Source organism: Dysidea avara, chromosome 9 (genome assembly GCF_963678975.1).
Source record: "Dysidea avara chromosome 9, odDysAvar1.4, whole genome shotgun sequence".
Taxonomy (NCBI): domain Eukaryota; kingdom Metazoa; phylum Porifera; class Demospongiae; order Dictyoceratida; family Dysideidae; genus Dysidea; species Dysidea avara.
Window position 1 is genome coordinate 2,393,657 of NC_089280.1, and position 23,161 is coordinate 2,416,817.

At 37.3% G+C, this 23,161-nt stretch overlaps 1 protein-coding gene across 2 annotated transcripts; it reads left to right on the plus strand.

The window, feature by feature from the left end:
* Positions 1 to 103: 103 nt before the first annotated feature.
* On the plus strand, positions 104 to 21,319 carry LOC136265814 (serine/threonine-protein kinase phg2-like). Of its 2 annotated transcripts, none has more exons than XM_066060737.1 (5): positions 104 to 426; positions 473 to 1,191; positions 8,891 to 9,337; positions 16,086 to 16,175; positions 20,254 to 21,319. In XM_066060737.1, the coding sequence occupies exons 1-5, from the start codon at positions 177 to 179 to the stop codon at positions 21,181 to 21,183; spliced, it is 2,436 nt and encodes an 811-aa protein (XP_065916809.1). In that variant the 5' UTR covers positions 104 to 176; the 3' UTR covers positions 21,184 to 21,319. The 2 variants fall into 2 exon arrangements, with proteins under 2 accessions (XP_065916809.1, XP_065916810.1); XM_066060738.1 differs by having other exon boundaries at positions 317 to 406; positions 461 to 1,191.
* The last annotated feature ends 1,842 nt before the right edge of the window (positions 21,320 to 23,161 follow it).

Genomic DNA, 23,161 nt, shown 5'->3' on the forward strand with positions numbered 1-23,161 from the left:
ATCTCACAGCAACAGATTCTCAACGTTTTTGTACCAATTACATCACGTTCGCTCACCATTAGGGGTCCGAAGCTAGGGGTTTTCGATCGACGTGATTTGGAATCTTACAATTGATTCCCTGCATGTGATCCGTCCTTAAGTAACCGTCGCCCACCTCTCCTTGTAGAGTTCAATACATGGCTGCTAGAGTTGCCACTGACCTTACTCTCTATGATGTGAATCCCACTGGAAAGGAAATTGGTCGCGGTGCTTATGGGAGAGTGTTTGAGGTCGACTATCAAGGAACGCTGTGCGCCGCCAAGGAGGTACACTCGATCTTGTTGGAATGGTCTCAAGGTGAAGCACTTCGTAAGATCACAACCGACTTTCTTAATGAGTGTCACATTTGGAGTACCATTCGTCACCCGTACGTCGTTCAGTTTTTAGGTAATGTATTGAACCTGTCATGTGACCACACTAGCTATTTATATAGGAGTGTACTATCCCACACGTGAACAGTACAGATTACCTGTTATGGTTATGGAAAAAATGCAACACAGCCTGAGGGGCCTGGTGGAGAACTACATTAACATACCGTTGAATGTTAAATTATCCATATTGGATGAAGTGTGCCTCGGTCTAAGGTACCTCCATAGTAGGAATCCTCCAATCGTACACCGTGACCTCACCCCAAATAACATATTACTGGGAAGTCGTCTTGAAGCTAAGATCACTGACCTGGGTGTTGCTAAAGTGATGCAGACTGACAGTAACATGACAATGACTAAAATCCCAGGAACACCAGATTTCATGCCCCCTGAATCCATTACTCAGAAGCCAGTTTATGGTCCAGCTTTGGATGTATTTTCCTTTGGAGGGGTGGCCCTTAATGTTATTACTCAACAGTGGCCTACGCCAACTGACCGGGAACAGTTCAATAGTGTTACTGACAGATGGGAAGTGGTATCAGAGGTGACAAGACGTCAGGGATATCTCAACATGTTTGCTGGAGGAGCTACAGACTTAGTACCACTAGTGACATCATGTTTGAGTGACAACTCCCAGAGACGTCCTTCAGTGATGCAGGTGTCCATGGAAATCAATAGGGTAAAAGATGTGTGTAGTCATCAGACTGGTCATGATGGAATGAGTCCCATTGTATGGTGGGCTGAGGTATCTAGTCAGTCATCATCTCAACATCAACAACAACAGGTTTGTTACGATTACATGTAATGTGCATGGTTGATGCTAAAATGAGAGAAATGTGTCAGTGTGCGTCTTCTCTTTAGGATAATAAATTTAGTTTAATAAGTAAGCCATGTGGTATCAGCAATTGCAGAAAAGGGTTGACTCTTTATTGGCTCAAAACAACAGACCCATTCAAATATCACATGCCCAACAATCAGCCTTATCCGAAATTTTGTCACAAACATAAAATGGCCGCTGTAGTGTGGGGACGTTCGTAAAATTTGTATGGGCGACTATGGGAAGAAAATTTTGAACGGCGATATCTCAGCTAAGATGGAAGATATCGAGCTCTAACCAGCAGGTATGGTTATAAATTAGCTTAAGAATAGGAATCTAGCGTTGTTTTGAAAATCAGCCGAAAATTGCTTTTATGCACTTATTGTAATGCCTTATAGCCATACCTGCTAGTTAGAGTTCGATATCTTCCTTCTTGGCTGAGATATTGCCGTTCAAAAATTTTTTTCCCATAGTCACCCATACAAATTTTACGAATGTCCCCACACTACAGCGGCCATTTTTATGTCTGTGACGTACTTTCGGATAAAGCTCATTGCCTTAATGTCATGTCAAGATTCTTAGCTGTCTGCAAGCATGTGATACAACAACATAGATCACACAAATATACCCTAGTATGTTGACTACTAGTCTCGTACCCAGCCAGACTCGCGCTAATGCGCAAACACTGTCTGGTGACAATGCTCGAGTTTCTTGGGCCCGGAAGTGCTATCCAGCCAAAATATTGGCTGGCCAATCAGAATCGAGGAGTTGCATAATCGCATGAATGTATTGGAAGTTGATGAAAAAGCAGACTGTTTAAAGCCGACCTTATAAAACTCAAGAGTGGTGACTTGACCTTATCACCAGTAATGAAACACTCCTCTACTAACAAGAGGTTACGTCTAGAAATCGCCCTTTTGTGAGTTTTACTTTATTCCTAGCCGTTTTCGAATGGTTTTTCACCGTTGTTAAGCAATTACGCAACTCCTCGAATCTGATTGGCCAGCCAATATTTTGACTGGATTGCACTTCTGGGCCCAAGAAACTCGAGCATTGTCACCAGACGGTGTTTGCACATTAGCACAAGCCCGGCTGGGCATGAGACTAGTTGACTACAGGCACAAGCCTATATTATTAATTTGAAAATGAAGAAGAGATCCAAGCAATAACAAGTGTATGAATTATGATATTCCAACATATTTTGGTGGAAAATCCCTACTATAGCACAATTATTTCATTTAATGCCAAAGTAGGGACTTTCCCACTGAACTATGTTGTAATAACATCATTCATAATTCTTGTTTCACGACTTTTTATTGCCCTGTTTCATTTCATAATTTTTTAAATAAACCAGTTTGTTTTAGCTTTTTTGTTATGCATAACATATACAGTAGCTATGATATACATGTGTATAGGTACTATTAGAATATGGTACAAGGTTAGGTTAACTGTTAGAATATGGTACAAGGTTAGGTTAACTGTTAGAATATGGTACAAGGTTAGGTTAACTGTTAGAATATGGTACAAGGTTAGGTTAACTGCTTTGTTGGGGTAGTAGAGTGTGTCTCTGGCCTAAATGAGAATATTTCAATGTGCGATTATTTACCACTGCTTATAAGAATTGGTTGAAAATTGGTTTGTATATATAAATATAGGTTAACAACATAGCTGAACTTTTTTTTCTTAAATTTGCGGTGACAGCTACAGGGCCATGCCCATTGGTTGCAAGGAGAAAACCTACCTGATGTAAGGGTTGAAATACTCTAATATAACAATCATCAAGTATTTTAAATGCTCAAAAAATGTTGATGTTGTCCAGGGACTTCTGCTTTACCAATGAAAGTCAGCTGTTTTGTTCACATAAATTATTAAAGTTGCTTAGTATTAAAAGTTCAATTCACAAAAATAGGAATTTTAAGGATGAAAGAAATAAAAAGTAGTACAACAAGGAAGGTCTCTTACAACTGAGGATATACTAGTGAACATTTAATCTCTACTTCAGTTTAATAATACTATTATAGATTAAATGTTCACTATTATCTGCAAGTGTAAGTGACCTTACTTGTTTCACTACTTATTATGTCTGTGATCCCTGACTGAGTTTCATTTTTCATTGATTTGTTGTTTACGTAATTATGGCTGTGAACGAATGCATACCATATCAAAAGAAGGAATGATGCCATACTTAATATTTTCATCTGACCATGTGCCCTAACCATCATTACTGAGAAATGAAGTGACAATTATGTTTAATTTTCAGCTATGTTCAGCACATTATACAGCATACAAACGAAGAACATTATGAGAAACACCTCTGTAATCAGTACGTAAGAAAATTACGGATGGTTTCCATTTTAAAAACATAGCAAATCGAAACCTTTTGGTATCAGCGAGAACATTAAGGGAGCATAAAGGTAAGTCCATGATGCGTAAAATGTGGTATGCCAAGATGTTTAATGGTGAAAATGCACCTTAGCTGTTGTCAAGTTATGCTCGTCTGAAGACATCAGGCAGGCAGTTAGCCATTTAGAAAATTAATTCTGTAGCAACTTATTGGAAGTGTTTTGGCCACTCTGACCACACTTTAAGGTTAGACTCTAGTCACTCTACCTAACCACTACTGCCAAGGCACCATGGAGGCTGGTTTTGGTCAATTTTTTTTGAGAAAGGGCAAACTTCCATGATCCCTAGTTTACAGTACTATGGTACTGGTTTACCAATGGCTGCTTTAACACATTCTCTGTGTGTTGTACTAAAAGTTCAGCCCTCAAAAATGTGCACTGTATTAGTGATCCATATACATAGAGGAAGTTTCAATGGACGGAACTTTTACAGATTTTGTGTTTGTCAACCACAAAAGTTTCCATATTAGCTATACCTATGATGAGTATACATATCTTTAGTCATCTGTAGAGCCACCCCCATTTATATAAGGTCTGTAGCAACAGTCTGTAGGTATGTACAATGCCTTGCCATTGCTGTATATATATGCTTACATGGAGCCATGCCCACTGTACTAATCTATATAATTCTTGTACGCCAACACACACATTTTTCAAGCACTGTCCTGTCATTCTAGGTTGGATTCCAATTGCATTGGTACCATGTTAATCTATGATTGAAGGCGATTTTTTTGATCTGGATTTGGTGGCGATCCATTAAACTACAGAAACACCCCTTCAATCTGGCATTGCTATAGTATACAAGTTGAGCTGCATCCTGAAAAACAGCTAAAAATGAAAAGTGGATTTTTTTTCTCAAGAAAATTACCATTTCAGCCAACCAGATGATTAGTGGCAGTGGTGTCAACAACAGACATGTAGGTTTGGCTCCAGAACAAATTCGTAAAGAGGTTAATACTACATTTTTATGGCTTTCTTGTATGAAATGTATGGTGAAAATTTTGATTGACTGTAAATATTGTGTCGGACATTTGAACTAGAGATGTACCGATCTACCCATCTAGTATTGGATTGGTACCAATCTCAACAGTTTGAGCGAAATTGGTAGAATGGATTTTCTGTTGAAGCCACCGATTCATGATACCAATCTTTCTAATCACCATTTCTCTAGCATACTAGACTTCTTCTATCATTTCTCTACTCCATTTACGAAATAAGTTAAATTATAGTGCCATTTTCCCATTGAAACTATGAGAAGCCATACAAATATGTGTAAGTTAACAGTTTTAATTATTGAAACTTACCCTTGAACTTACCATAGGTCCTTGGCTGAATAGTGTTGCACCATATCAAATAGACTAAACTATTTGAAAATCTACTACAACAGCCTACAAATCATTCCAGGCAAGTCTTGGGAAGAGCATGCATTATAATATTCGTGGCTGCTGATTGTCTGGGTGGTGTAATTGAAACCAAACCACCATTGGTATTGACTCCAGTAACAATGCTGTTATCATCATTTAGGTAAAAATTGACCAATTAAAAACTGTACAAGATCATTCATCATATTAGATAACTAATGTCAGATTGGTACAATATCGGTAGATCAATAATATATTTCCTAGATTGGATTGGTATTGGTAAAGCTCAGAAAAGTTGAATTGGTACATCTCTAATTTGAACGAAAAGATTTTGCAGCGGATCAAGCTGTGCTACAAATGAGCCAAATTTCAAGGTTGTGTGTAATTGGATCCATGAGTTAGTAAATGTTTTAGAGGATTTGTGTACATACTATAACAGAAGAAGTGCCTTTGTTAGATTGTGCCCTGTAGTTGCCAGACTGAGGAAAAGTAAAATTCAAGGACATAAGATTTTCAAACACAAACTCCTCCTAGGTATCATTCCAAACTCACTCGATGTACCTCCTGTATATGGTGGTTTTGTGCCTATCCTTACAGGCTAACCTTGAGTTTGGGAACAATTAAGCTCACAGACTAGTATTCTGATACACACAGTATTCTAGGAGTAATCACATCATTACATGCCAACAAAGACATGATTTGGCATAGCAACGGTATTTGATGTGCATGCATAGTTTCTTCAATGGTGTGTTGCACACTAACATCTATAACATCATGCGTTGGTGACCTGGCACATAAACAAAGAGTGACTGATGTCGTAGTTTTGATAACATTGGTTGGCCTTGTGCACTGAAATCTGCCTGAACATCTGTGCAGTACCCATGAAGATGACATATCAAGACTTATGTGTTATAGTTACAGGTTCTTTAAAATGCAGAGATCTACATGTCTGAACATCTACAAAATCTTTATAAAGTGGCGTATGAAGATGTGCCCTGTTATAAAGTTATAGGCTCTTAAAATGCCACATACACAAATGGCAGACAAATGCCACAATTGGGATGTACTCTATTTCATTTGGATGATGATGTTGCATGAACTAACATAATAAAGTGTCTGAGTGTGATATGAGGCTTGCTGGGCAAGCTGATTTGTGGGCATAAGTTTCCATCACCAATGGTTGGTACATCAAATGTAAGTATATTCACACAACAGCACATAACAATGGTCTTAGTGTCAAGCGAATTTTGCGTGGGTACAGTTAGTCAATCATTAATTGTGTGTATAATCTAGCTTTGTACGTAGATTGTATTAGTACGTAGTCTGTACCTTGCAACAGTCCAGCTTTTTTCATAAACCTGCCCACTTATCAGGAATTTGACTATTTTACGTAAATGGCTAAGTGCATTTAGCAGCACCACCATAATTTGCTATATTATAACCTTGAGTTAACTATATTATAACTAACGTTGTAGACTAACCTTGAGTTAACTATATTATAACTAACGTTGTAGACTAACCTTGAGTTAACTATATTATAACTAACGTTGTAGACTAACCTTGAGTTAACTATATTATAACTAACGTTGTAGACTAACCTTGAGTTAACTATATTATAACTAACGTTGTAGACTAACCTTGAGTTAGTTAGTTGGCTTGCTACCGTGAAAGTTCCACCCATCAAAAGCATTTCCTGTATTACAAAAGTATTAATAAATAGTCAAATAGAACATGCAATACAATTGTATCTTCTTCCTTCCATAGTCATCTTTGCATTGGTTAATAAGAAATTTAAGTAAAAACAAGCTCTAAAGCCAACTGTGGGACAAAAAGACCCATGATAGTGTGCTGTGTGGCAAAGAAAGCAAGTATGCCATGCCTTGAGTATGGTATATATTGGCAGAGAAAAAGGGAACAGCATTTCATACATGCATAGCTCCATGGCACCTTCTCCAAAGCACACAGTTTTTTGCATTGTAAGCCACACAGTAAGCTTGATTGAATTGCACCAGCCGTTTAAGAGAAATATGTGTTCAATGTTTTGATTTAATTTCTTTGTTGTTTTTTCTTAAGCCATAGGGGGCTACTGGGGTTTTCATACACTTTACAAAAATTGCTATATGAAATGCAATTGTGTAACTTGATTGCTTCAATCTTTGGCACAAATGAAGAGCGTATAAAGGTGAATATATGTATCAAGTTTGCTGAATCTGATAAATATCCGAGAAGTTATGAGCATTTATTAATGTTCAAAAGATTAAACTTCTGTCATGGCTACAGGGTATTGGGAATAACTTGAAAAATTGGTGTGTACATAGGCTGATCATCGTAGCAGTGCCTTTAAATAGCAATAAAGTTGCAAAGTTATAAAACAAAACCAAAGAAGTGTAAAATCTTGGTGCTCTAATAGAGCAGTTACTGTGGGATAAAAAAATACACAAAAAATGTCGAGAAAAAAAGTTCAAACCGTACCTAACACCCGCATCCTTAACCGAATAGTACACTAAGTGGCGTATCTACTGTAGCTCTAGCTGTTACTCTGGTCACCGGTCGAATAATTATTTTTGTGGGTGCTGTAAGGACTTCAGGAAGAAACCGTTCCACTGTTCTGCATTGCTCTTTCATCCCACACTCATGCTCTGGCTATAAAGGTACGTACTTTAAACCATAAGTTAGACACTGCAACCAACAGGAACTAAGCGATTTAGTATCCCCTTAGGCCCTCAGTAGCACCCTCACTGCACTTGGGACTCTACAGCCTAGGGCCATTGGAGTTACTAAATCCAGAGATAGAGGGGTGCTCCGTGCCCCCCTATTATCCCTGCTACATCTCTTAGTTCCCTTGGTCTTGGTGTCTAACTATTATATAATGGCTGTGTGCATTCTTAAAATTTAGTAGCATTAACACCATTTCTTTGCTGCCATCTTTGATTTCACAACTTTTTTGTCCAGGATTTTGAGGGCTACAACCCCTTTTTACAGCTTGGCTGTTTTGCATGGATAACTTTACAGGCAGTATTGGATACATCACTCAGAATGATGTTAAAACACTGATGTATTTAGTTTAAAACAACTCCTCTGTGACTTTTTTAATGGTTTAAATGCTTTATACATGGGAACAGTATTGCCAAATTATGGAGTTAAATTGGATGACCAAAGCAATCCATTATTGGATGATAATTGCTTTAGTACAGATTGTTCCTAAGGCCATTCCTTGTTTCCCATCACCTTGAGAACAATCAGGTAGTGAGGGTGGGCATTTATTATTATTAATAAATGTCATTATTTTAGTGAGCCTTCAAAGTGACAATATACTGTCCACTAGTGAATTGGTTTCAAGCAACAAGATAGATGTTTCAAAGGATTGTGGTTTTTCATAAGTGCAACAAAGCAGTTTTCAAGAAATTTAGTAACAAAATAACACTTTTAGATGAGTTTTAATGCCTCCCAGGAAATAAATAATGGGTGTGATTGCTGTAGTAGGATAGTTGAGTGTTATAATTATTAGAGTTGCTGACTGCTCTATTACAGTATCTCGATGTTGAGCACAGAAATAATTTGTTTCTAAATCTTACTAATGTGTAGGGTATAAAGTGGCATGTGGGCAGGTGACAGGAAATTAGGAATTAACAGATGTTGGCCTAATTTGAATGGCTATAGAATGATTCAATTATTAATCCAGCACAGAATATTCAAACTTAGATGACCGGAACCTTTACTCTTAAACCCACAGAGAACTTTTGGGAAATGCATGTTTACATAATATGGGCACGCTTGGTGACGGTAACTTAATTTTAATAAATAATTTAGTTTAAACATCAACCACCTATACATTCCAAATATTTAAGACACAACAAAATTATTTGAGACACTGTTTGTACTCGCTACATTGTTACTGTACAGGTTACTTCACTGATTACTCAACTGGAGGAGATGACAATGAGATGTGGAGAGTTGAGGAGAGAAGTTGATGTTGTCAAGGCTGAAAATGATGGCCTCCAGATAGTGAATAATAGCCTCAGTGTGGAGAATAATGGCCTCAAGGTGGAGAATAATGGCCTCAAGGTGGAGAATAATGGCCTCATGGTGGAGGTTAATGGCCTCAAGGTGGAAAATAATGACCTCATGGTGGAAGTTGATGGCCTCAAGGTGGAGAATAATCGCCTCAAGGTGGAGAATAATCGCCTTATGGTGGAGGTTGATGGCCTCAAGGTGGAGAATAATGGCCTCAAGGTGGTGAATAATGGCCTTAAGGTGGAGGATAATGGCCTCAAAGTGGAGATTAATGGCCTCAGGGTAGAAAATAATAGTCTTAAGGAGGAGAATGCACGGTTACAGGCTGAGAATCAGGTCAGTAGACACAGTAAAGGTTATACACAGATACTTTATATATATATACCACTAGAATTGGCAATCACACTTGAGCTAAAATATGCCAAGTATTGCCCCATTCGTGTGGTATGTACTTCTCTATGAAGATGTCCTAGCATTATGACTATGTACTGTATAAGACACACAGAAGTGTGTTGTGCGACTAAGACCACACCGTGAGAATATTTACAGGAAGAAAGAAAATGTGATTTTCATTCTGAGCACACGTAGCTCCATGGTCCCTTCTTGAATTGAAATTATTAATTTCTTTTCTACTACAATGCCCTCCACCTTCAGCACCCCTCATACCATTTGAGCAAGACTGCCTAATGCAATCGTGAAATACAAGCCCATAAAGTGTGACTTTATTTCTTCATTTTTTCTTCGTTTAGGGGGATCAGGGCATAGATTACTCTTTTCGCATACTTACAAAAACCATTATAGAATGCAAATGCGTAGCTTGACTTTGGTGCACTTTAAGAGCATACTGTTGACAGCAGCAAAATTGCGTACCAAGTTTGGTGCAAATACGATTAATAACCTAGAGCTATGGATGATCATTTGTATTTAATAAAAAGGCTGAATTTTGTCATGCCTACAGGGTAAACCACTTATGGGAATAATTTAAAAATCGGTATGCTTATAGGTTAACGATTATAGCATAAATCATTTGTGGTTTAAAAGAAAATCACATTGACAGCTATAGAGTTACAAAGCAAATATGTCATGGGGTTGAGATAACAGTCACCATGCACGGGATGAAAAAGATTCATAAAGAATGTCAAAATAAAAGTTTAGCAGCATTTGAACCAGGGAGACCTTCCCAAATCCTTAACCACTGAGCCACTGCTGATCTTGGCTGTTCACTGCATTTAATTTCTACATTATAAATGAAATTTCTAGCTAAAATCTACTTAATAGTAAAAAGTTTATAATTTCATGAATCTACCAAATGGAAAATCTAGATTGTTCTAGAGCATTTTATGTGTTCTATTAGACTATTAGAAAAGTAATAAAATAAACTTTGCAATACAATACTATTGTAACTTCTCTAGTATTCCATTAAATCAAAGCTAATTATAGCTATTTGGTACTTTTTGGCAGGGTTATACACGATTAAGACCTACTCACGGCAATCATTATCATCATCATACATATCATAATAAGTGCTAAAATAGTAGCAAAATTTGTGACAACAAGCTAGAAATTGTATTCTAGCATAAAAGGTGTTCTAGCATATACCGTATTGACTCAGTTTGTGCCACACCCTCGAATAGTACCTCTTGTTTCTGAAAATAATTTTAATTGTACCACACCCTCGAATAGTACCGCACTATACTTTTGTAATTACTCTTCACTAGTGCTCTCATACCTTTAGTATTGATCTCAATCTCGATTTAAGGAAGGCATTGTCCTGGTAAAACTTAAACGGCTGTCACATAATTGAAATTCCAGTTATTAGTTGGTAAATTTACCACGTAGTACGGGTTGTGCTACAAGGACTTCAGTGGAAGAAAGGTCTTGCATAGAAGAAGAAAGTAGTAACGTGTTGTGATTGTTTTATAAAACTAGAATGTAGAATAGCCATAGTAGTGGTAGGTTTAAAATGCTTCTAGCACACCCTTGAATAATACCACAGTGTGGCACTATTTGATGGGTATTTTTGGACAAAAAATTATCGTACCGATGGGGCACAAATCGGGTAAATACGGTACTCTAATAGAACAGTCACAACAAAATAAAAATTCTAATAGACAGACAGTACAATGGTGTCAGAGTAGGTGTGATCAGTGAGGCCAGAGCCTCACCACTTTTTGGCTGAAATAAAGAAAAACTTTCAAACTTGATGAACCCAAAACTAAACTTAGTGAACATGCAATACTTAGCATTTGTTAAACAGCAACAACTGATAGAAACAATACTTATCTAACCTGTCTTTAACCCAGAACAGCTTCATGTCTACTTCCTTCATATTAAATACCTCTAAAGGTAATTACCGTTTTATTTAGTTTTGGCTCTGTTTTTCTTTGTAGCTACTTTGAAAACTTTTATATGTGACTGAATTTTGGAAAATCACCCTTATGGGCGCATTTGACACATTAAATATTTAGTTCTGAAACACAACATTATAAGTTAAATTCCTACCCAACTAAGGGTAGAATAAACCATAGATACCCTGAATTACAAGAAAAGTTTTAGAAATACTTGAAAAGTGCTTTCTGCTATTAACAGCACCATGCTAGTTTCAAAAATTCTAATTGTTTCAGACGTGACCATAAGGGTGATTTTCCAAAATTTGGTCACATATCTTAATCGTTTAAGATTTAAACAGTATTATGGAGGTGCTTGTCCAGTGTTTACTTCTTCAGGTAGCTAGCACCTTGCATGACACATGCAGTATTAGCTACAACCCAAATTCCCTCCAAAATAGCATTTCAAAATGTGAGATTTTCAAGGGGGGGCATGTACCCAGACCCTTCTACACTAGCTGCCTTTGGACTGAGCCTTACCACTTTCTCTTACTCTGATGCCCCTGAATAGTACAATCATGCATACTAAACTTGGAAGGAATTTACTTTGTTATAAAACGCTATTGTAAATAAACAAATAAAGGAATTACAGTACAACTTTATATTATAGCCATGAACCAGCAAATTATAGAGCAACAGGGCCTGAAATTATGTTTTGAAAATGATCTGACAAATCCTGCTATTTGGTCAAACATACTCAATAGTACTGTACAAAACTCTCTAAAAGTGTTCAGACATTAGCCAAAAATGGTCAGAAAATGGCTGATGTCTGACCATAATTTCAGGCTCTGGAGCAATTATTAGTATTATTGCATAGATCCTTTGGCTTTGATATTGGATCTGTATAGGTGGTTATCTGTATTGGTAGAGCACTAGTTTGTCTTCCATCATATAGCCATTGAAGCTGTCTGTGCATCATACAGTACGATAGTAACTGTATAGTAGGGACCACAAAGGAGTAGGCGTGGCCTACAAAATAATATCACCCAAAAACCAGCCTCAATTTTCCATGACGACGATGAGGCAGCATCGGTTAGGTAAAACTAAGCCCAAACAAGCTTTCAGATCGACCTGAAACGCTTTCAACAAGTTGCTACAGAATTTAAAAAAAAAAAATTATTCAATGGAATTTCCTACTGACTGAGTAAGTAACTGACTGATGCCTTCAGACAAGCGTAACTCGATAACGGCTATGGCAAGGGGGTGTCACTCAGGCTCTTGCTGTAGGTCGATCTGCGATCGCAGTCAAACTCTAAGTCAACGGTCAAGGCCACAAAATAGCTCTTACAGTGGGTCAAGGGTCAAGACAATACAGAAGGTTCGAAACCCACAATCGAAAACTATACGTAGCTAATTATCAAGTTTACGGAATTATACGTAACTCACAAGAAGTAAGGATCTCCAAGAAGATGTTTTAAAGCTCCAACAGGCATTTCGCCTTTACTACAATGATCTTTCTCTCCCAGCTGCTGGCAGTACACACTAAGAAAATATTATACTAGGTTACAAGCGCAGGTGCATATAGAAAAATAGAGAAATAAGTGAAGGTCAAAATTTCAACGAGAAACGCTCAAGTCACAGGTCAAAGACGATAAACGTTGCAAGTCAAGGGTCAAGGTGAAATTTTCCCCGGTCAAGACTTTGACCGTGGTCGCAGATCTACCTACAGTGTGAGCCAACGTGACACCCCCTTGTAAGGCTACGGGCTTGATTTTTTCACTGTTCGACGTCGCTTCAGCCCGACAGGCACCCTTTGGCATACCACAGTACGTACAATACATTCTTCATGGACTTACCAGTGTCCTCCTTTGTGTCCCATTCATCTTTGCTGACAGCAAAAGGTGTTGATTTGGTGGTAGCACGTGATGGCTTCCCTTCGTAACGGAAATCGTCCGTATTTTTCATCGTGGCTATTTTGATTGCAGAGGTGCTTTTCGAACAGTTATTGATTCATACTGCTGTGTAACGGGTTGAACATAGCCGACAGTGAAGTGTAATGGATACTTCACTTTTCAGACGATAATTAATATAATTGGGGCGTTCGGCACTCCTTCTTTCTTTTTGTATGCGTGAATTGTAGAGGTGCTTTTCGAATAGTTCTTGATTCGAAAAGCTGTGTAGCGGGTTGAACATAGCTGACAACGAAGCATAATGGATACTTCACTTTTCAGACGATAATTGATATAGCTGGGGCACGCGGTACCATTTCAGATGTGGTATGCATGAGTTCACCAATCATAATAAATTATTTACAAAAAAAAGTTAAAAAACAAGTACACGAAACAAGTTGATGTGCTATTTCTAAAAACCAGGTGTCATGCAGCTAGTTAACTCATCCGGAATTGACTATAGACGGTATATGCTACTATGAATTAACCAACTATGTATTACTATTTTACAATAGGGTAGTTTTGAGTTGTGCAATAATATTATTAGCTAACTTGTATTTTGAAATTCATGAAAATTTTGTAATTCGTTTAATTACGTTGCTATGCACTGCTAAGGAAGCGTTTGTTAAACAAACCGCTTTTACCAACACATTATGCATAGAAGTATCTTCTAAACTGTTTTATAGTGTGACTAACGTGTTTTTCCCCTCAAATTCTCTCGACAAAGCCTCAAAGCTGCTCTTCATTTTCGTTTGCGTACGTAAGGGATACGCCCCCTTTCAGCTCAAAGCGATAGGCTATTCCTGGTAGTGTATGAGACATGTACCATTGTTTTTCAGTTGTTAAACGCCTGAAAACCTCAAGGGAAGGCAGTCTGAGGAAAGTCACCACACCCGTATTTCAGTCCACCAAAAAGAAACCACCTCAGAGCAAAGTTCACCTGTGCAGAAGTTTAATACAGGCTTCATTTTGCTTTTACTTCTTACATAAAAGCTGCTTTTACCATTATTTAACTATTTTGCTCGTGTGGGTGCATACGGACAAACATAGGTAGACAGGTACACACACACACTTTTACGAAAACAATTGCAGTAAACCAGGTGCACGCCCACAGCTGGCCTTCAGCCACGCCTGGTTTAAAAATTTGGAATTTTCAACTAGAGTAGGGACCATAGTACATCGATAAAAAGTACTGAAACAAGTTGGAGTAGTCCGTGATATTAAACCACCTTAAAACAATAAGAAGTGTTATATCCCTACTGTGCATATCGTATCATGAGCACAGTAGGGATATAACAATTCTTATTATTTTACTGTGATTTAATATCATGGACTACTCCAACTTGTTTCAGTACTTTTTATCGATGTACTATGGTCCCTACTCTAGTTGAAAATCTCAAAATTTTTTGTGTACTTGTAAGAAGATAATTTGCATTAAAACAAGCCTAAAAGGTTGGCTTTGGGTATTTAACATACAAAGTGAAATCCACATATAGAATCATTTTTTTTTCTTTTTGAGTAATAAGGAGGTTGGCAACAAAGTCTAAACTTTGGAAAAAACCAAACAACGGAATCCCAACTAACTATTTACAAAGGTGTATTACAATCCAAAGAAATATTTTGTACAGTTTACTTATAGTAATCCATTCCACAGCTGTTTTTTTTTGTGATATATCTCATTTTGCTGTTGTGCATGAGTATCTAGTCCACCATGCCACATCTGGGATAAAGACTTTACCTGTCTCCATCAATGTACGTATAACACTTTCTTTATTATCAAATAATAGTTTTAACAATGATTTAACTCACCTGATACATGCACTATTACATAACAAACATGCTGGAAAGGATCCGGGTATCCCAGAAACGGGACCTCTATTGGCGTGTCCACTTCAGTACTAGCGCATCTTGCTATGAAACATGTTTTACAAGTTATAAAAGTTTTTTCTATGGGTGAGTTATGATGTCATGCCACCATATGGTGGCAGTGGCCATTAATGGGCTAAACTTGAAGTCTTATGTATTTGAATAGTACATCAAATTCGTGACCGAATTTTGGAAAATCGTCAATATACGCACAATAGTACTTTTGTAATAAAACACATTTAAAAACTATGGGTCTGAAATAATTTACTTATCACCTCACTGGTGGGCGAATTAAGCCTCCAATGGATAAATCCTAAGCATCACCATGTTCGCCTGTTCATAGGGAGTACAAAAATTTTTGCTTCATCTCTATACACAAAAGGACTTCAAAGTTACAGACGTTTGTTTACATTGCAGTGACGAAAGAATTTACCGACGATCGTTTTTCAGTGAATTAATCTTCCTTCTCGAACACAGAAGCATGTCTGGGGCAAAAACTATACCTAGGTGGATGCACAAATACATGGCGAACACAATGAGCAAAGATTCAATTCCGTACACCATTGTATCAGTAAGTTATGATGGTTTATGTAAGCGCCTGTAGATTCTTTTCTCGATAGCTTCTGTACATATCAATTTATTTGTTCGTCCGGCTGTCTAGTGCTGTATTTCCAACCCTGCTTAACTTAGGAAGCTGAAACTTAGCTAGTCCATTCCTCTGTCCCTGTAGAAAACAAAGAACAAATAAAATGCATTTTGAAAATTGTGCGGATATCAACGGTTTTCTATAATTAGGTCACATTTAATGTCAATGAACAGTACACCATTGTTCCCAAATAACAGATTTAAATTATATTTATTTACAGCATCAACCAAATCCCCAATTTCCTCCATAACACAATATAAAATTTAATTTTGTCCATCATGTGTTGTTTTGTGTAGCAAACTACATTGATAGCTGATCAGAGGAGCAGTTTACCACCTCCTGTTCATCGTCAGTCTAAACAACGTGTGATCTCTGACAAGTCAAGGGTGAGTACATCATTGCTATAGTTGTAACATGTATCCTTTATGCAAGAGTGTATTGTATGTACCGAGTGATCAACTGAGCAAACATTCTGCAAGATTCTATTTTGCTATAAATGACCCTCTTAGCAAAACCCATGTAGTTTGAACAAGCATACTTTTAATATAAAAAATAATCTTTTAAAGAATCATGGACATGAAATTATGCATGGTGCAAAGAAACAATGCACAAGTTCTAATTGACCCAATACTCAGAGAAGCAAGTCACAAATCGATTAAACCTATACACCATCTTATTTGCCTGCACATGGACAGTTCAGGTTGTTTCTGTAGCCCCAATGGTATTCATTTAAAATGCCTTCATATGTACCTGTATACACACATGAATACAAGGCTAAAACTATATTTGGTGGATTTGTCAACATATAGTAGTGTTGCACCTATGTTAGGGTCCGCAATCCGAAAAATCAACTTTTACAAATCGATCCCCCTACCATTGTGGGTTGTTCATTGTAGTATCCCATTGCTAGATCCACCGTGAAACCGGAGGCACGATTGTTGTCTTCACAGAAATATCGGCTTTAGTATTTCGTGAGATGCAAAAATTATTTTTTAAATTTCGTGCTCCACACAAAGAACAGGATAGAACTTGCTACTTAGCTAGATATTATCTAGAGTTAATGTAGTTAAAAAGTATGCACAGTAATAAGCAAATAACTCACTGGGTTCCCAGCACAGGGTTGCTTTCTCTCAAAAAGCAGAAAATGAAACACAAATTTTCGAATTCAAACTGCCCTACCAGCCAAGACAAGAAAAGCCAACTCTTCCTCATAGTGATGTGATAAGGTTGGATGCATAGTCTGTCTATGTTGTTAGTCTGGAAAGGATCTGAGACTTCTCACCATCTGGGTGAAGAACGTCAAAAATTTCGTGCGTCATTTCAAGGGATTCTCTCAATGGTACCAAAGTGCTTTCCAGTACTTCTGATGACACACTGGTCACTTAATTTTGTTTAGAATGATGATAAATGATGGATCAAAACGTTTGGTAGTAGTAGTAGTTGGTGTTTCTGTGATTTCATATGGTGCAATATACCAGCAGCTCACCAGGAGCTCCACCCAGCTCGAATCAAAAATGAAAGATTTTATGCTTTTTTCGGTTTGTTTTTGGATGTTTTGCAGCATAATGGTGATCTAGTGAAAACTTGAAGCTGCTGTGGAGCGTGATGGGTGAAGTCAAATTTGGACAATTTTGCTGCCTCCCTGGATGCATAGCTTAGAGCGAAGCGTGGAAGCCATGGATGAAATAATAATTGACAACTGCTACTACCAAACGTTCAGGGACATCTTTTGCCATAGTTTTAGTTTATAATTGATGATTGTTGTGGCTGCAGAAGCGCTGGAAATAGCTAGAAAGTGCGACACAATTCTTTGATGCTGCAGAAAAATTTGACGCTCGTCACCCAGATGGTGAGAAGTCTCAGATCTTTTCCAAACTAACAGCATAGACAGACTATGCACCCAACCGTATAGAAACACTATGAGGAAGAGTTAGCTTCTCTTACCCTGAGTGGTAGAGCAGTTTGAATTCGAAACTTCGTATCTCTTTGTCTGTTTTTTCAAAGAAAACAACCCTGTGCTGGGCACCCAGCAGATCATTTACTTATTTCTGTGCGTACTTTTCAACTACAACAACTCTGGATATGATATGGTTAAGTAGCAAATTTCATCCGGTCCTTTGTGTGGAGAACGAAATTTTAAAAATAAATTTTGCATCTTGCGAGATACTGAAAACGATATTTCTGTGAAGACAACAATCGTCCCTCCCGTTTCATGGCGGATCAAGCAATGGGATACTACAATGAACATCCCACAATGGTAGGGGGATTAATTTGTAGAAGTTGATTTTTCGGATTGCGGACCCTACCTATGTCCAAATTAGCTGATTATTCCGATAGCCAGTACTAAGCACAAGAATTTGATGTACACAAACACTTATCATCAAATGACTCATATTTGTGGCATAAGCATTGATGCACAGCTCATTCTAGCCTAAAATGTAAAGTTAAAATTGATGTATACCACAAGTAAAGGTTATTCATGGTAACCAGATTTTAAATACTGATATATAGATGAGATAAGTGCACGGCTGCTACTACACAGAAAGCTAAAACATCACATGGGCATGGCTTGTAACCATTAACACATGACTTAATTGAAATGCCAAATACGTCCAGCCTCAATTTAAACATGTGGTTTATTTTCAATATAGTTGCTGTGCAAATCTCAACACAGGAGTGTACTGAATAACTATAGTTAGTAACAAAATTATGAGTAAAAACTTCAAAAAAAGCAACAGAACTTATTATTGTGAAAATCACAAACATAGGTTTAATTGATTTGAAACTTGCTTATTTGAGTATTGAGTCAAATCGCGCAGCGAAAGCCACACTTTCGACCAACACACTTAATTGTCACTTACCAAAAAAAACTATACAGCACTGCAACTTTAAATGCATAAAACGTAACAGAAACTGCTTGGGTATTGACACGTCTGCTATTTAAGTGAAATTACATTGTGCCAGTTTGAATACCTGATTGAAATGTGCTGGAGAACTTTCATTGGGTATTTGCTGTTGCTATGGATATTCATTGTTGTTATGGTAAACACAAGGAAATTTCATTGGTTACTTTTTTCCCCGTGTTTCTATAGTTTACATTTTATAGTTGTAACATGGACAAGAGTGATTTGCCTGATATGTATGCCCAAAGCCCGAGGGCTGCAGGCGTACATATCAGGCAAATCATGAGTGCCCATTTTACAACTAATATGTAACACTTACATTCAGGCTAATAGCCTTGATGCCAATACGAGTGTAACCAGTGGATTCGTTTTATATGCATGCCTGGAATATTCGATTATGGTTGGGCAGCAAGTAACAGTGTAACTACGATTGTTATAATAGTCCTACAGACATTACGGAAAAGTCGAGTAGGGCAAATTTCAGGGAATTTACAAGTGTTTTAATGCTTTTGTGTTGTTTAAAGAATAATCACAACATATACTAAAGACCTATAAGGGTAAGCTTAGCTATAGAGTGGTTAACTCATGTCATCTGTAATGTAGGTGTATCCACATTCAAGAACATGCCGAAATGCTTGTGAATGCACTTTAAGACTAGTTCTCACCTTTAAGTAACATTTTTCAACTTGTAGAATGGCAAGGATACTGCAATGCCTTCATTTGAGTACTTCTTGTGGCAGCAATTCAATTTGTGGTAATCATCATGCAAGCATTAATTTTTGTATGCAAAAATTTCTTGCACCAAAATTTGTATTAAAGATTGAACTACTCTAATAGAACAGTCATTCACGTAAATCATACGAAAAATTTTTTACAATGAAAATTTTTATCATGAAAAATTTTTGCACAAAAATAAAGCAAATTATGGTATTTCCACAAATGATTTCATTCTGAGCTTGTATAAAACAAACAGAGGGCTACCTCATCCACATCAAGGCCATGCTTGCTTTGATGAAAGTGGCTTGCTCTTTTAGAAGTGCAACCACTTTCCCAGGATAAATTTCAATGTACACCAGTGTACATTTAGATGTCTCCCTATAAAGAGGTATACATGGCAAATGTATCCTCTGGAATTCCTTTGATCTGAGGTGTCACAGTGTTACATATAGTGTTACCTTACAAAACTTCATTATGACTTTACCAAGTTAATGAGACATAATATAGTCTTAGTTGGTTATCATTCGAATCCTTGGATCTGTGCTATTTAGATAACCTCAGGATGTTGTGTAATCACTTTCTTTAAGCTATGCCCTTGGTGATACATAACACCCTTTGGATCTGTAAAATAGTGCAAATCCTCATATTTGACCAGTAGCCGTTACTCGTCAGTAATGTATTACCATGGTTTTATGTATCATATATAAATACTGTAATAAGGTACAAGCTATCAAACTAGGGTATCTGGAAAGGCTATAAGACTGACTGGGTCACAAATATGTTTACTAGTCATCTAATCAAACAATTATATATAACAACATGTTGTATACTAATTTGTTTTTAGGAACAACTGATCCAGTCCCTCACACCTGACCTATTTAGTGGAGCAGTAAAGATCACGTGGCAAGAAGGAGACCCTGCACCAGTTTGTCATGCTAACCACACAGCTGTGTTTTGTGATGGGAAGGTCTACATTGGAGGAGGCTATGAGGGTAGTAAGAAAGCGGTGTTTGGAACAGGATTCTATAGGATAGATGTATACAATCTTGGTAACAACTCATGGAGTCCTTCTCCTATCAGCACCCCTTTTTGTGACTTTGCAATGACCACCCTCAACAACCAGTTGATCACTGCTGGAGGAAAGGATAGCAGCGGTAAAGTAACTAACAAAACACTCTTAATGGATGACAGTCAGCTAAAACAGTACACCAGGATGATTACACCAAGGTATTATGGCACGGCTGCTGGTCATCAGGGTACACTGATAGTAGCTGGTGGTAAAGATGACAAGTACAGAACATTAGCCACTACTGAACTGTTTGACAGTATCACTGGACAGTGCTACACTACTAGCAATTTACCACTACCACACTACTTACTACACTCAGTTATAGCAGACAACATACTGTACCTAGTGGGAGGACATGATCAAGATGGGAGCTCTTCCCCAACAGTATTTACTGCTCCATTAGACACTTTGCCTAGTCACCAGTTGAGGTGGGTTTCCCAACATAATACTCCATGTAGCAGTTCAGCTCCTGTCAGTATACAAGGTAGACACGTGCTAACAATAGGTGGAATGCGCACTAACAACGTTTACAGGTTTAACAAGGTTAGTCGCAGCTGGGGAGTCATAGAACATATGCCATCACCAAGAAGTAGACCAGCGGCAGCTAGTGTGACTGATAACAAAATAGTTGTAGTAGGAGGATATAGTATAGGACAGAAACAGTATACTAATACTGTATGGATTGGCTTATGTGAACCACAATAACTGTACATTACATAATATTATGTTATGATTGAACCTTCTTATTAATATATTTTGTGTAGTAAACAATCATTAAATAACTGTATACAATGTATTCATGACAATTATTGCGTTAAAGACATTATATAAACACTAGTTTGATGAACTCAGTTGGCTTCTTTCTACAATTGACACTGTAAGTATAATTGTAACATGCATGCTTAAGTATGTGAATATATGAACATAGCTCTCAAGTATTCCCCAAGAATCAGATACTTGATCAGATGCTCTCAGATTATTAACTCATTCCTTGTTTCTTACAAGACACCATCAAGAGTTTTTTTTCCCAGGGCTAGATGGACTGCCCTTGCCACCACCACCAGCACTAGCTATTGAAGTGCTGGACAGCTGGAAAAACCAGCATTCACTCAAGGCCGTCAGAATCAAGGCGACCCTTGGAGCAGGCCAGATTGACACAAGATGGTATAGGATGTCGAGATGAAGACCGATGACCCCGTAAATACATCACAGCAGATCTTATCAAGGAAAAGCACAACCTACATCGCAACCAAAACAAAATGTTAAATTTTAGAGCTAATAATTAGGCACCAGCCTATTATGCTTTTAATGTTGCCTATTATGCTATGCTACAGTGCTCAAATTTTTGCCTATTATACTCAAAATTTTTGCCACAGTTCCAATGTTTTGTTACTTTCTATGGATAGTAATAAGCTTTGGCTTATGAACAACTGGTTAAATGTAAAAAGTGCTTGTTGCATACATTAAGAATTTGGCTGCATTGTAAACTATAATAACAGTCGTGTCAGCTAATTACTTAATGCCATATAAGTGGCATCAACTGTCTTATTATTGTACGTCAACACTGCTTGAAGGTTCTTAGTTTACTAATTTGTTAAGATGCCTTACTGTAGTTATACTGATAGTAAAGTGTCAGTAAACTTAAGTATATGGAACATAATTATTTTACTAAGTTTTAAACTCTCAGTAAAACATCAGTGAATGCGGGTTTACTGAAAAACTACTGAAATACCAAACAATTAACTGTTCCATATACTGGGGATATACCACTGTAGTAAACTAAGAAACTTCAAGCAGTGCAACCTTATTCTGTGGCACGCATTTTTGCTTACAGTATGACAATAATTATGCTAGCATTGTACTTGATGCTTTCAGGTACCTATTATGCTCAAAATTATGCCGGCATAATAGGCTGGTGCCTACTAATAATAATAGTATAGCTCTTGATATATACTATATATTATTCCCTAGTACTTAGAGGAAATATAATTATGCTACACCAGCTGCAGAGAACAAGCTAAATGTATGTCAGCTCTATAATTGTATTAATTATCATGAAATTATTTAGCCCTACCAAGAGTTCATAATATATATATTTAGGTATATATTATGAACTCTTGGCCCTACTGATAGTTAATTATCATATTATATTAGTACTGAAGGTTATACCCACCTTGCATGCATAGGTAAAGCAACTGTTAGTCCACTTTAGATTTGGAAACTAGTCAGCTAGAACTGCTATAGATATACTGGCTTTACCACAACATAGTAAGACAAGCATACTTCTATTTGCTAACTCTTCATCATTGATGTCAGAATGGCTCATTCAGTCACGTGAGCAGATCGTATAGATGTCTAATACATTCAGTTTTCTACATGATGATATTGTCTTATCTCATGATCAAGTTCTCAACTAAATGTATGAGATCAAGCTGAGTATGCAAAAAATTGAATTTTAAAGTTGTATGTGTGGAAAAGGTTAAATTATGGTCACAATTTCCATAAAAGGATCTTGGGATCTCATTTGTATAAGACGTCAGGCTTTTATATTCCTATTCTTTCACATGGTAATATCTTATTCCCATCATGAATTTTCAATTTTTTTTCAGCTAGCTTGTATCTGAATAGTACGTTGACTTCAACTGCTCACAGTTAACTGGTTTCCGGAAACCATACTGTTACC

What these genes read in the sequence shown, in the direction of transcription:
- LOC136265814 (XM_066060737.1), top strand. Translation starts at nt 177, where the DNA reads ATGGCTGCTAGAGTTGCCACTGACCTTACTCTCTATGATGTGAATCCC. An exon ending in GGTTACAGGCTGAGAATCAG is followed by an intron (nt 9,338 to 16,085) that starts GTCAGTAGACAC and finishes TGTTTTGTGTAG; the next exon opens with CAAACTACATTGATAGCTGA. An exon ending in TGATCTCTGACAAGTCAAGG is followed by an intron (nt 16,176 to 20,253) that starts GTGAGTACATCA and finishes ATTTGTTTTTAG; the next exon opens with GAACAACTGATCCAGTCCCT.